We start from the raw sequence: 15,846 nt of genomic DNA, 5'->3' as shown, positions 1-15,846 counted from the left end.
GTGTGTGTGTGTGTGTGTGCGGGTACCCTTGCATGCGTGCATTTTGTAATTTGTGTGTTGGGCATCTGGTGAGCAAAAAGCCTGCACTACATTGATTGACTGGTGTCCTTAGGAGCCTTTTTTCATGGCTTAAAGAGAGTCCTTGAAGCCCATTTAAGAGCTCAGTTCACTCAATATCCTGATCTCTGCTGATATCTTGGTTCTGCATGGTCGGGTACGGTAGCTTTCAGTCAAAATGCAACAGTTTCGGGTTGCTGGGTGGCTCAGATAGTAGAGCGTGCACCAAGTGCAAAAGCCGTAATGCTTGACGCGGTAGTCATAGGTTCGATTCCCAGTTCCGGTTCCACTTGTCTTCTCCTTCCCTCTTCTACCTATTTCCTTCCTAGCTACGGCTAAAGGCCAGTTTCATGATGCTACCACAAAAACTTGCACTAAAATGAGTGTACACTTCTATTGTTCTGACACCTATAAAACATATGGCTTAAACATCTGCCACATACTGTTAAACTACGTTGTAGTTTTCAACTGCTTACAGCACAGAATATTATCTTGGAGAAGTCAGCTGACAAGCAGTCTGCAGCGGAGAAAATTCTGAGGATACCAGCAGTTTGTCTGGTATCTCAGAGGACTTTAAAGTGTAAGAACGGTCTGATAAAACATCTTAGGAACTTATAAAGCATTACTTATCAAGACCTTAGTGAATCTTTATGATGATGACTGGCCCATGCTGAGGTCTGCAACCTTATGAATCCTAAAAGCCACTTTTGCCTTAAACCCGACTAAATAAAATTTGATTAAAAGCCGCAAATATTAATAGAAGTTCTGGAAAAAGATGACTTTCATTTTTGATTGATATTTACTGTATGGAATGAAAGTGTTGTTAATTTTGAAGACCACAATTTTATTTCTATATTTAAATATATTTTCATTTTTAATTTAAAATAATAATGACAAAATGTTATTTTTATTTCTATTTTTAATTTTTAAAATAAATATAAAGTTGAAAACCTTTGCAAAAAGATGATAGGTACATTTTCTTTTCTTTTCTGGTGTTGAACTATGTAAAAAAAAAAAAGTCCAACTTAAAGACAAGAAAAATAGATCTGAAGAAAATTACTACTTTTAGAGTCATTATGCTGTTGAACTTCAATGCAACTATTCCACAAAAAATGGAAAAAAACTATTAAATATGAATTTTTAATATATATTTAAAAACATTCATTTGCTCTGTCGTTTTTAGCGAAAATTTTAAAGTGCCATAGTGAAAGTTTCAAAGAGCCATGAGTTGGGAGACCTTTTGAGCTTCTTTCGGTCGCTCCATGGTGACATGGCGGACCGCCATCTCACCCCCATCACTTCAGCTCCACTAATCATCTCCATGAATCTCCTCTGGGGTCTTTTCCACCAGAAAAGCTCCAACATCCATCTTCCATCCCTCCTACATGTGCAAATCATCTCAACCCCATCTCTACATCTCCAAACAATCCTGACCTCAGCCAGTTCCTCTGATCCGCCGTTTTTGGGATTTCTCACTCGGAAACTATGCAATATATACAAAACAAAAGGCTCAAAATGCTTCCTCGGTTTCTGGATGAAGTAGGATTTGCGGTGTTATTTTGGGGGGGGTATATGCAGGGGGCACATACACTTGCCTTCCACATAGCTAAATCTGCATCATCAGCACGTGTACGGATCACACTCAGAGCCAGTTTTCCGTGTCTGCTGAATATTAGATGAGGCTGATGCAGCCCTAAAGCCTCGCAGCGGCGGCAGGTATGGCGGGTCAGAGTGCCAGATGTGCCGGGGCTGAGCCGCGTTTCAGTAAATGCTGTTTACTACTAGTCTGAGCACGGACTGTGGGATCCAGGTTTTCTGACCAGGAAATCCCTCACTCCACCCTCCATCTCGCAAACACACGCATCTTTCTACTTCCTCATTTCCCTCCCTCCCTGTAGCTGAATGTACTCACTACATAGAAGGTCAAGCAGACAGAACCTTAATTTTGGCTTCAGTCCCTGCAGATATTAAGATCAGAGGTTATCCAATCCAGATTTGCTGCCTCCATGTTACATTTATGAATCGAGAGAAAGAAAGAGAGAGAGAGAGAGAGAGAGAGAGAGCGCTGTGTTTGACTGAGATGTCCCTGATGAGACAAAGAAATATCTAAAACTCATACTCCAATTCTCCAGGTAACAGCTGCATCCAACAGTCTCTCTGGTGCTTTGGTTTTTCTCTGTGTCTCTCGCCTTCAAATGCCTCCCTCTCTGAATCCAGGAATGCAATCGGATGAGATATCGCTGAAGGGCGCTCATAAGATGCTTATTTTTATTTTTATTTTTTTTGCACGTTTCTTCCTACATCCTGCTTTTTCCAGTGTGAGAGGTGAAACAGAGTAATCTCACGCTGCATTGGCTTTAAAAGACAAATCGTGCAGAATAATTACACAGAAGGGAGCAATAATCAACAAACTCCTCACTGGAAAGAAAAGGCTTATAATTCTTTTTTTTTTTTTTTGGAAACCACTCATCTAATGACTACTGTTCGGACAACAAATATCAAAATAAATTCAATTACTCCACACACAAACACACACACACACGAAATAGCGAGTGTCAACTGCGGAGCTGCAGCTGAGGACGTGTCACTGGGATCACTGAGAGAGAAAATTAATCAGGGGGCCTGAGCCAAAAGCAGGATGTGGCAGACTTCAGAGGAAAGTCATCTGATGATCTTTTATGCTCTCCTTACAAGGTGCGAGTCTTGCTCCCCTTTCTTTCCGCTGGTAGTACACTACAACTAATCTCCAAGGAGCTGCTGGCTGGCAGAGGTGTGAATGAGTAGATGAATGTCACGCCTACGGGCTTTTGGACTTCGCGGAGCCAGCCTATTTTTACTTCCTCCGAGCGGCGAATGCGAGCCGCGCCGATGTGTAACCGTATCTGATGAAATCCGGCCTTCTGCGACTGGAACAGAGGATAATTTGGAAACAACAATGTAAAAAGAAAAAAAAGAAAGAAAAAAAGGGGCAATAAAGCCTGTTCTCACTTTTTATGGGTACTTTAAAGGAAGCAAGGCTGAAGCCCACTTTAGGTAGGAAGCACTACGCTTCCTACGACACGCATACCGATCCGAGAAAGGTTAATTCGGAACAGTTGAGTCTGGTTCATACAAGGGTGCAATTTTCCAGATGTTTGAATCTGCCAGGTAATTCTGTTAGAATCTGATAGACAAGACCTGAATAGTTGAATAGTTGCCTTTGGAGGAAGTTTCCAAGTCTCAATATTCCTACTGTGAAGTACGGAGGTGGTAGCATGATGTGTGGATGCTTTCCTGGTGCACAAAATACATGATATTTATGAGGAAAGGTTATTATGTGGAAACTTTAAGGCAACGTGAGACAGGGCGTTACAGCTTACACACAAATGGGTGTATCAAATGGACAATGATCCGCAGCGTAATAACATGTTAGTTATAAAGTGAAAACAAAGTTAATGATTCATGTTGGTCATCATAAATAATTTCAGAGCTGTAAAGGTGTGTGTTAGCAAGGGGTTAAAAGGTGATTCTACCAAATACAAGCTTCCAACACTGAAGAAAGTAATAAAAATACATTTTGGTAATACCACATGTTCTAAAGTAGTGAAAGTTCAGTCTGATTTAATGTCAGGCAGCGAGAGCGCAGCTTCAACTGAGAAGAAAAAAACAAAACAATGCAGCACAGCAGGAGAGTAGAAAATAATTCAGAAAACAACGTTAAGAAGACTGAAAACCATATGGCTGCTATGATGAAAACAGTTTTATTATAGCATTCTGGTCCTCTTATGAATACATTTGTTCACAAAAGGTTCATGTTATTATTTTCTGCAACACATTGCAACGACAGTCTATTGTATAGCTGGTTTCTGCTGCATATATACTAAAATCAGCTGTATTAAAAATTATAAATAAATAAGGAACTGCATTTTTCTTCTCTTTCTTACTAAACAAGCGTATAGCTCAAAAATAGTTTCAAAAATCAGTTTTTTTGAAGCATCTGTATCGGCCAAAACAACAACAATTTTTTTTTATAAATCTCAAGCTGCATTTTAAGTAAACAGGAATTTTAGTGTAGAGCAAAAATGTTCTCTTATTTTAAATTGTGAAGTTGAAATGATCAAATAGCATCATCTAGATTTCATAAAAAAAAAAAAAAACAAAAAAAAAAAAACACAAAAATGTCCTTTGATGAAAGTTGAAGAATCTGTGCATCACCATAATTATGTCACCATCTACCCATAGAGTAAAGGTAAGATTTTCTTCCAGGGCCAATGTTGACGATACATTGAATGGACAAATGTGTTCGTTGTACGACAGATGGATGACTTCTTTTTCAGAGCCACCCGCTGGCTTTGCCGCCCTGGGTGAAGAGCCGTGTCCCCTCTACTCCATATCAATGGAAACTAAAAATCTGAGGTGAACTTGCGACGTAATCACAGATCTTCCTGCTAAGCAGCTGTTGCTGCTGCTCTGTTAACATGCGTGATCTTTTTAGTCTTTTTCATACATGACTGCTTGATTACAAATAATGAAGTGGGCAGGAAAAAAAAAGAATAAAAAAAAAAAAAAAAAAGAGAGCTACCGCTGAAAGATTCCCCTAACACAGCCCCATGCATTTAAAGGTTTAACAGCGCAAGTGTGTGTGAGAGCGAGACAGAGGAACAGTGTGAGCCGAGCTGGACCCCTGCGTCTCCTAGTCATTACAGCTCATTTGTCTGAGTGCTATTCCACTTGGCTGGGTTGAGTTAACAGTTTGCCCTGGCGCTCTCCACCCTCCTCTGAGCCGAACACAGCGACACATGTGGAGAGAAGGAAATGGGAACATAATGTATGACTTTGGGAGGGCTCGCGCACGTACACACTGCACACGAAACCTCGATTCTTAATGGACCGCAAGCACATATACGGTACATCTTATGCTTTCCGGGAGGAAAAAAAAAAAACAAATAATAATAAAAAAATAAAAATGTTTGTGATTAAACTCACAGTGGCAATGGCTGTTTAATCCTCCCGATCCCCTGGAAAGTCTAATGACAGCTAATCAGATGCACATCCACGGTCTAATTAACCAATTAGCGACTAATGGATACACAAACGCTATGCAAAATGCCACGGATTCATTAGGAGACACTCGTAGTTTTCACTTCAACCCAAGACTCTTTTTCGGGCCAAATTAGGCCGACAGCAGGCTGTTAGCAGAGGACGTGAGCTATATTCTGTCCTGCCTTCCTGAGAGCTTCACAGCTGCAGACGGGGAAGTAAAAATAACATTCAAATCACCCACATGTACGTCACAAGTAACACAATCCCCCTGCATACTAATCACTCTGATTTTAAAATTGGATCAGACAGCCAATTTCTCTGCTCAATATAATTTTTGGCTCCTTAATTATCATCTAATAAAATTTATGGCAAGAGCATTCAGTCATTAAAGCGCTACAGAATGTAAAATGAGCGCAAAAAGCAAGCCTGATTTTAGGACGGCGGAGGCTGCGTGGAAACAAACTTCATTTCATGGGTTTTTACGGAGACTTTTACGAGTTTAATTTGGGCGTAAATCAAAGAGGGATAAAAGGAGAAAGAAAAAAAAAAGTCGACTCCAAATATTTTGTTTTTCTGTAAAAGCGGAGATCTCTAACTCAGAACAACAGGCGACGGAGTGAAACAATGTGGCGACACTTTATGAGTTATCAGACCGTGAGATGGAAAAAGTTGAGCAAGAAGTGAAGAGAGGGGGGGGGGAAGAAAAAGAACGCAGCACAGCAGGAGAGTCGAAAAACTTCAGAAAAAGAGACAATTAGGAGGAGAGTGAAAACCATATGGCTGCTTCTCACAAACTTTCATAAAAAATATTTTCTAAGTAACACAGAGGCAGTAAATCAAGATTAGATAACCTTATATATATATATATATGTTTTTTTTTTTACTTTTTATACGTTTTTCATAAAAGTTTTTGCTTTTTTTCTGTGCAACGTATTGCAAACAGCTTGTGTCTTCAGAAGAAATTAACATTTACATTAAAGATTTTCTTTAACCAGCTGAATTAAAGTTATAGTTCACAACCAATTTTAGAACATACATGCTACAGCTTTTGTTAGATACCGAACCGTTTTATACTAATATGTATAAAACGTCAAACGCTGGTATCAAAAAGCTTATAGCCGATGAAAATTCCCGTTTTTAGTTTCCCCATACTCTAAAAGCTTTCTACTTTTTTTTTTTGTAATTTTGTGGTTCTATTTTCTAACAGCACCCTTCAGTGGCTATTATTTAAATCACTTTTTATAACTGTTACATCAAATAACTGAGCTTAAAAGTGGAAACGTTCAAAAGAAACACTTGTTTTTTGACGAGTGCATGCTACAATGCTAATACTGATCAGCTAGCTAAAAGAACGTTACTTTCATTTCTCAGCAAAAATGACCAATTTTTCATCGCTGCATCCGTTTTAATCTACAAAGAGCAGAATGACAAAAAAAGGTATATTCTTAACACTAAGCTCTTAAACATTTAAATTAATGGGTGATTATTCAGAGTTTTTGAGCATGACTATATATCACACTGCTGGAACTGTAAATAAACATAAAAATCCAGCAGCAGTAGAAACAATTGTTGCCTTTCAGTTTTAAATAAAAGCAAATTGATCAGGCTCCTCCTCGCTGTCGACACCGCAGTTACACAAAGACACGCAAGACCAACAATCACTCACACAGCATCCCCCTTCAGGCCTTCTGGAATATATCGTCAGCCAAACACCCATATTTGTGGTGTTTTTAAAGTCCTCTGAGAAATATCCCCCCCCCCCCCACACACACACACACACACGCAGAAAGAAAACATGCAAACTCAACCCAAAAGGGCCACAGAGAGGATCTGAACTCAGGGTCGTCTTGCTGTCAGGCTACTGTTCAAACCACTAAGAAGAAAAAAGAAAAAAAAAAAAAGAATTTGAGAAGATACATATTTTTCCAGAGGGTTATATCCAACAACCAATGTGAACTTAAAACAGGGCTGACCCGGTTTTCCTGGACAAGAGCAGATCCAACCTTTTGCTACTCTCCATCGCCTATGACAGATATGATTTTTTACCCTGTTCATACTACACATACTCCATTAGAGCGTGTGCAAACAGATGAGTGTATTCTTAACGGAAGTATAAATACACTATAATTTTTAGGGTTGAAGTAAGTTTAAATTAGTAAGCAGACTTTTATTTATATGCAAGTTTTCTAAAAAAAGTTTTTTAAAAAACCCCAGGCATTTCAGACGTTTTGTCACCTTATAGAAAGCAGTAAACATTGTTATGAAGCAAACTGTATTTTTGAGATTTACACAATTTTATGCTAATTCCTTTTCCCCACTAAATCAAAATAATTTTTTTCATCTCATCAATAACCTTTTGCTAATTTCTCTCAGCAAATTCTTGGACCCTTTTTCTTTAAATGTCATCATTTGCTCACCCGGTCCTCTCCTCGTGGTCGGCAAGACGACCATTCTGCTCTCAACTGCGACATTACCACAAATGTCATCAGGAAAAGCCTCTTCCCTGTTCTGGAAGAAGAGCATGGCTTCACAAATTAAACGTTTATGTTGAAACAAAGAGACTTTAATCCTCGCAGTATCTCTGCAGGCACCTGTTTTGCTGACTCTCCTCATTCTTCTCATCATTCAGGCGTTACTAGTCCCTGATGTTATGGGGCGCCACCTGTGCGCCCCCTCTTTCACCCTCCTGCTCTTTGCCAAATCCTTGATGAGCTTAATTCTAACCCGAGTAATGAGTTTATGGCTCAAAAATGATATGTTTACAGATATTACCACCACATCAGTATTCTTTGTCCAAACATGACTTTTCTATTGACATGCAAGTGAGCAAGTGAATCAGTAGATATATCATCAAATAGAAGGGAACCCAGCATTCTGATGCTAAGCATCAATGCTAAAGCAAGCTACAATGCACTCTACAGAGTACAAATGGAGAATCACAAGCATGTTGAGAAACATGGACTTACTCCATTCCGTATGTTAAAATTAGTGTAGAAGCTAAAATTAGCCAAAATGCTAACATTAGCCTAATGCTGCCAGTGGCATGTGGGGTATAACTAGCATGTTGTCTTACAATGACTTCCTCTATTCGGTGTAAAAAACATGGCTAATAAATAAAACAATAGCTAAAAAGCTTATTTTAGGGAAAAGGATAATTTTAATGTGGGTAGTAGCTACTGCTGACGTTTGTGCTGATGTTGATGCACAAACTGCCACAAAGTAAAAATCAGATGTTTACTTTGTGGCAGGCCCCAACAGTCAAGTCATAGATAAAGTTCTTAAGCAGAATTAGGTTATCAAATAAAATCCTAAACATTTCAATGAGCAGTGTTCAATACATTTTATGAGAACGCAGGGTGTGACATGACTGCAAACATACCAAGACAGGGCCATTGCCCTAAACTTATAGGTTGGGGATGGACAGATTTGATGAGGAAAAAAAGGGAACCGCAGACGTGGCTGAAAGATCTCTGGCCAGATGTCATCAAGACTAAACCATAGTTTAGTTTTGTGGCCGTCTTGAACAAAAGCTGTGTTGCAAACAATTAATAGCTCTCTGATATTATTAATATCAAGGGAGCTCATCAAAGTTGATGAGTAGAGCTACTACTGGGCAATCCTGCACTACTTGCAGAAAATTGAATTAAACTGAAACAGAGCAATTTGGCAAGGACATTTCAGTCTCTTGATGTGCAAAGCTGGTCGAGATGGATGGAGACAGATGGATGAGACCCAAACCTGTACAACTGTAATTGCAATGAAAAGTGTGTCGGTAAAATACTGACTCGGAAGAACAGAATGAATATGCATGCCAAATTTTATAGATGTAGTAAAACAAGAGGTGCACATTCAAGGCTCAATCCTCTTTTTTTCCCTTCCTTTCTTTTTTACTGCTACTGCATCTGTTTGATCTCAGATACAGATACTCCACTATTAGCTAGGCTCCACTAGACAATGCCAGAGAGACACCCGAACCTCAAGCATAACTCTACATCAGTTTAGGTCTGAATTACTGAGGAAGTTAATTAAAATTTTGTCCCATAGGGGTACCTTGGATTTCTGGGCTAAAAAGCGTCCAGGCAAATCAAATTGATCCCAAGTAAGAAGAATGTCAGTTTAGGGCCCTTAGAAACATTCCCATGCACTAATTCACACATACACACACGCTCTCTCTCTCTCTCACGCACGCACGCACGCACGCACGCACGCACGCACGCACGCACACACACACACACAAACCGATGCCTTAATACACCCACGTACGCACGAAACCCACTAGTTCACAGATTGACTGCGCTCAGCAAGAAGTGCTTCACGGATGGCAGTTTTTCTTTCTTTTTCTGCTTGACAGACTTATCAACCAAGCTCAGGTGGTGCCCCATCTGCTTGCGCACATTTAAAATCCTCACAAAATACACAGACACACAGTCACTTACTGCTTACACAAGAAGACATGTGCTCAAGGAATAAACTCAATCAAAACGTCCGCCCTTCAAATTTCATTTCTGATCTCGGGGGAGGAGGAGGAGCTTCTCGTCTCCCTCCCTCCATCCCTCCTCATCCGTACTGACCACATAGTAACCTCTCCTCCTGTTCTCGCATGTCCTTCCACTTTCACATCCTGTGTGTGTCAGCAACACTCCCCAATAACCTCAAACTCTCCTTCCAGTCGTTATTTTGTCTTTTTCGCCCATCAGCGCATCCACCGATCCCAGCTACCAGCACCATGCCGAGGAGAGCCCACCCTGTCCAGCCTGACAGATGGTTGAGCAACATGTGCAAGAAGATAAGAAGCCATATATGGTGGTGTGAAAAAAAGTATTTGACCTTCTATAAATTAGATCTTGTTTTTGCTTTTTTTTTTTAAACACACGTTTGATTGTTAAACAAACGTTATCAGGCAAAGGTAATAGACTGGCTGTTTAAGGTCATGCAAACGCAGGGACGTCCAAATCCAGTCCTCTGAGGCTGATGTGCTGGTGTCCTCGATCCAACATGGCGGATGTAACAAAAAAGTGGATACATTACCTCCTCAACATTTGTTTACATTCACCCAGAGTGACACTAATCATTTAATTCAGGTGTGTTGACCCAGAGTGACATCTAAAACTTGAAGGACGCCACTGTGCTAATGCAACTCAATCTGATTTAAATTCAGACTTTGACTTTGGGTGAGATTTTATGTTTTGAATCAGTCCTCTTGCATAACCAAATTGCACTTAGGCTTAAGGTCACAAACTGATGGACAGACATTACACCTTTAATAAATAAATCTCTTACATACAATTTTTTTAAGTATTGTGTCATTAGGAAATAGAAATGATTGTGGTGATACTGACACAAAACAAGAGGAGTTCACTCTTTTCAGACAGTGATTGAAAAAAAGAAAAAGATAAAGAAAAAGGTGCATGTCTCGTTTTGTTAAGTGTATGTACATTTTTGGTTTCAACTGTATTTCTGTTCCAACTTCAGAAAAGCAACGCGAATAGATAAAATCCCAGTCGGTCGATACTAATATCGAATTCAGCTTTGAATGAGTTCAAAACTTTATTTGGAAAGAAAACTTGTGGTTGTACATCTTAATCAATAAGCCATTGGCATAAAACGCATCACAAATCTATTCATCATCGCAGCATTTCTACAGTAAAACAATTCCGTCGTCGAGGCCGAGAGCGAGTGTGAATCAGCGCGCACTTCAGGCTGCATAATGGGGACGTGGACCACGTTAAGATATGCACATAAAAAACACGGTAAAATGGGCCTTGACAAGAAACGCTTCAAGAAACTGCCGAGAACAAAGAGAAACTACTGGATCGCGGATGAGTAATGGCGTGACAACGAGCACCCGGGACGCCGCGAACATCTCCTCTCCAGAGGCCAGCGATTCTTTATGAAGCCTCGTGAAGAGTGCATTAAAGGCAATTAAAGATACAGAAATACTGACCTAATGCAATTTTCCAAATGTTTGTTTACTGGCAAATAAACGCAGCGGCTGGACAACGGCGTCGGCTGGTAAACCGACCTCTCGGTAAAGTGCCATTTGTTAGGCAATTATCCCTACCCTGCCAAGCAGAAAATAACTTCAGCTGAATGGTAAGGTGTGCTGGCACAAAACTCATAATACCACGCAGACACTATAATTAGCCAGCTCTTTACAGGGGAACGAATGAGGTCCTGGACGACCCCATGGAAAAAAAAACAAAACAAAAAAAAAAACTCTACAAATCCTGTGGCCAAAAGCAATTTGCCGGTACCGTTCAATTTTCATGAATTATTCTTTGATTTTTAACGATGTAAACAAACACGGCCTTCAAACAGTTTGGACGTCACTGGCTGTTGAAGAGTAAATGGCTGCAGTAGGAACACCTGAGGGTGGCCCGCCCAATGTTTGAAAGTTGTTAGATACTTGGTAGGTTCAGTGGTGTACAAAAAGTATTCATGCCTCTAGAACCTTCTCACGCTTTCTCACAATAAAACCAAATACTTGCGATGTATTTTATTGTGAGGATTTATCGTGATAGACCAACAACCAAGTGGGGCTTGGTTGTAAAGGGAAAGGATTATGCGTTTTCATTCAGTTTAGTTTGCATCTGTATTCAGCTCACTTTACTCCAAACCTGTGAGCAATCTAGTCTCAGTATGAATACAGCTACCCTGTGAAAGCAGAAAAAAAAAAAAAAACCCACACAGAAAAAGTTAAAGAAGTAGCAAATGCGCATCGACCTTAAATCCACCGTCCCAAAGGTGAGACACGGTGACGGCGGCGTTACGCTCAAAGGATGCTGGAGCTTACTTTGAAAAGGAGACGGGGCAAAAAATGTCTGTCTGATAGAGAAATACCCCAAATTTAACTACAGGGAATAAAATGTTCCATAAAATATTTACTCAATGGAGTTCAGTTGATTTCTGTGCACTCGCTTTCCTTCACCGTAAAATTAGGTGAAGGAAAAACTTTGTGTTGGTCTATCGGAAAACAAACAAACAAAAAACACAATTATCTAAAATATGTGTTTATAACACACACACACGCGCACACGCACATATACAAAAAAACTCAAGGAGTATGAACGCTTAACAAGATCCTCTATCTTGCAAAAACACAATGAAAGCTGTGAGGGCTACCCATCAGTTTTATTGGCTGTAGTCGTTCGATAAGAGGAAAGAAAAAAAATCCTTCCTAAAATTTAGAAGCATGACGCGATGCCAACATGCACATTCGAGCATCGGCGTTATGGACTTGTAAAATATTGCTTTCCAGTTGCAGGCTAAAAATCGATAGAATGCACCGACAGGTCAGAGTCTCCTTGTGGAGACCTGACCCCTCCGCCACAGGGATGCTGTAAAACATGAATAGTGGACATGCGTGTGGGTGTGGAGTTGCCAGCCATGTTTTATAAATCAGTTTTATGGGAAAGCAGGTCGTGAGTGCAGTGCAAAGGCCAAGCCAGAGATGACGCAGACCGGTTTATCTTGGTGCGTACCTGCAGAAAGCCTCGGCCGGGTCCTGGGGGTCTGCATCTCTTGCCGCGCGTGGGGCAGCATGTGGTAACGCTTGGCTTCGTTGACCAGATCTCGACAGGCCTCTGACGATTTGATCAGCTCCTCGTTGTCCACGACGTTGAGCAGGTAGGACGGATGGATGAAGGGAAGACGAACCACCGCCAAGAGCTCGGACAAATGCTGGGGGGACAGATCGAGGAGATGTTTAAAAGGAAAGACTTAAGTTCTTTTTAAAATGTAAAGGGGGGGGAGGGGGGGGGGTAGAGAGATGCTATCAAGTCAAGTGAAATTTTGCTCCATTACTGAGCTGAAACTTGGCAGCAGTCAGGCCATTAGTTTAGCCACTGTCTGTAGCAGACTATCAAAGCTGCAGTTCATTACACAGCCATGTTTCCCATTTCAGTTTTCCCACGTGCGTAGGACAAAATGTTCAAACAAGGATAAAAAAAAAAGAAAAAAAAGTAGCCTAAAACTCCAGACTCTTTCATCTTTCAAATTTACCATCATAGGCGCAGTCAGGGGAAAAAAAAAAAAAAAAACAACTTGGGAGGGCTTGCTTTTAATTTCATGTCTGAAAGGAATACATGCACGACGGAGAAGCTGAAGTGACGTTTAAGGAAAACTTTTCAGCGCAGTCACGCTTTCATTTTTGGAATTTAGTTTCACAGGGAGCACGCTCAAACTAAGCAGCAGGAGGTATTTCTTACTTCCGACTTCTGCTGCTGCCGACTTGTTCGCTCTCCAAATTAAATCTTTCGTCGGATGAAGGAAAGGAAAAAAAAAGTGCTCTTGCTGCAGTGAAATTAAAACCTGGTTCGCCCTAATCACGACCCATTCAAGCCAAAAACACTGAAGTGCCAAGAGGAAGGTTTCTTTTTTTTTTTTTAAACAGAAGAAAAGATAAATCATTTGACTCATTTTTGGACCAGAACTGGTTTCTTTAAATTCTAGTAGAGAGAAACTGTTTCGTAACATTTCATACTGGATTTTCACCTCTCCATATTTACAGCCTGAACCTTTATACCTCAAATTTTAGCATGTTGCAAAAGTACCTATACACCCATTAAATATATTTATTACACCAGACTTCAATTTAATGCAACAGACCAACACAAGAAGCTCATAATTATAAAGTGGATTGAAAACGATGCCCGGTTTGTAGAGTTCAAACAGCAGCAGGATATAGTAGGCAGCCTTTTTATAGCTATAGCAGAAGAGAGAATCTTTTCCCCCCCTCTTTTCGATGTGCAAGTGTATGCGTGTCCCCCGTGGGAGTCGACAGTAAAAAGCTGTAAACAAGCTTGGACAAAGCGACAGGGAGCTGGGCGGAGGCCGACCTCTCTGACCCCTCGGCTCAGAACGAAGTGACCGAGCCGAGCGGGGAGAGCGACAAAACAACAGACTCAGAGAGACATCATTCAGGGGGACAACAAATAATAAGCCGACATTCTGCCTGGGCTGCACTCGCTCCCACCTGAGGTCTTTTTACTTTGCCGTGCGTCGCCATTTGTTCCCCAGCAATGTCGTCGGTTCATCTGACCAAACAGAAGCATAAAAAACAACAACAACAACAAAAAAAACAAGGCCTCAGAGGCAAAGAGGAGAGTAAAAATGAATTGAGGGACACAACAAAGGAGGTAGGAGCATAAAGAAGGAGGGGAAAAAGAGGAAGAGTGGCAGCTTAAGAATAAAAAGCGCATGCTTAAGCAATATGAAGAGAAGACGAGAAGAGAGGAGAGTGGATTTGATGTTTCCACAGGAATCTGAGCTTTGTGCTGATGACATTTCCTGTCCACGAGCGCGCCTGCAGCCAAATACTGTCCTGCATCTGGGACTGTCTGCTTTCCCTCACCCTCGAATGCACACAGCACGCTTTATTAAACAAACAACTCAATAGCCACATAGACACTCGCACCTGCTTGCAGCACAGACGGAGGACGCAGGCAACGCCGGCTCTGTCGATTTCTGAGAAACTCCCGTATGGAGACTTCTGAGCTCCAGATTAGCCAGTGGTTTCAATTAAAGAGCGGAGTGGAGGATTTGCCCTGTAGTTACTCATTCATTGCACATTTAAATGGGGGAGGATTTAAGCTCCAGGCTTACTCCTCTGAACTTCTGTGCAAACTACTTTTCTCCAGGTCTGCTTCAACATCTCTCATCTTATGTATTCAGGAAATATTAAATGAAACACTTATTTGCAACTTTTAGGAGACGCATTTAAATGTTATTTTCCCAAATGAAATCCTTAAATGTCTTTGTTATTAGCCGTTTTAGCTCTGTAGATTTTATGTGTATGTATGACAGAAACAAAGTAGTTCCTGCTGGGACTTTTCTGACCCCAGGAGAAAAATGAAAGCTATACAGGGGCCAGTTTTAACCAGGTGGCAAAACAGAAAGAAATGGGCTAAAATGCCACTGAATTTCTAGATGTACTGCTATTTCAACCATTCAAACGTGAGCTATAATTTAAAAAATAAGTTCTAAAAGTTAACTTTTCTTCGTAGAAAATTAAAGGGAAAAACTATTTGAATCAGTCAAACTCCTTCTTACATTCAACTGAAAAATTAAAAACTTTACAAGACACTTGAACATTAGTAAATGATTCAGCTTTAATTAGTTCAAAACAAGTGCTACTACACTTTTAGTCTTTTTTTTACACATTTACTGTTAAACCAATCATTTATAAACCAAAACATAGGGAAATTCATCTCTCTAATACAATTTGACTTTCAAATAAAAGTCTCTTATGGAATTTGAAATGTATGAGTTAGAAGCTAATCTCTTCCACCGCTACACAAATCAAAATGAAAAAAAAATAAAATATAAAAAAATAAATCAGATCAAGTTCAGTGACACAGATGTTTAAACCATCACTTTTTTTAAACTGCTCTAGCAGATTTGTAATAAAATCTTTACCTGTTTTAAAGTTTTACCACTAAACTCTGCTCCACCTCAGGTTTCTCTGTTAATTTCAGCTCCCTTCAGTTCTTGCCTAGACACTGCATTTTCTATGAAAATGAATATTTTCTAGTTTGTGTTTGGCAAGACCAACAATTTTCATTAACTTAAAAACAAATTTTTTTAAAACCCAATTTTCACATTTCCAGAAGCATTGAAACAAACCAACAAGCATGAAAAATAGAATAAAATGTAGAACTCACCCAGCTGACCTGTGTAACAACCTTTGTTCAGTATTGTGTTCCTCATGGCACATTTTTATCCACATTTAACGTCTATGAAGGGCCTATGTAGTAGGCCTCTCTGTGC

General features: G+C 40.2%; 1 protein-coding gene across 5 annotated transcripts in view; it reads right to left on the bottom strand.

Annotated features, from left to right (window-relative positions):
• klhl29 (kelch like family member 29) overlaps positions 1–15,846 on the bottom strand; it is a 273,769-nt gene that overhangs the window by 63,554 nt on the left and 194,369 nt on the right. For all 5 annotated transcript variants that reach the window (XM_017302254.1, XM_008398295.2, XM_008398293.2 and 2 more), the window contains one exon: positions 12,561–12,759. In XM_017302254.1, coding sequence (XP_017157743.1) covers positions 12,561–12,759 — 199 coding nt within the window. The remainder of the gene's footprint in view (positions 1–12,560; positions 12,760–15,846) is intronic.

Source organism: Poecilia reticulata, linkage group LG21, assembly GCF_000633615.1.
Source record: "Poecilia reticulata strain Guanapo linkage group LG21, Guppy_female_1.0+MT, whole genome shotgun sequence".
Classification (NCBI taxonomy): domain Eukaryota; kingdom Metazoa; phylum Chordata; class Actinopteri; order Cyprinodontiformes; family Poeciliidae; genus Poecilia; species Poecilia reticulata.
This window is presented reverse-complemented; position numbering and strand designations above follow the sequence as displayed.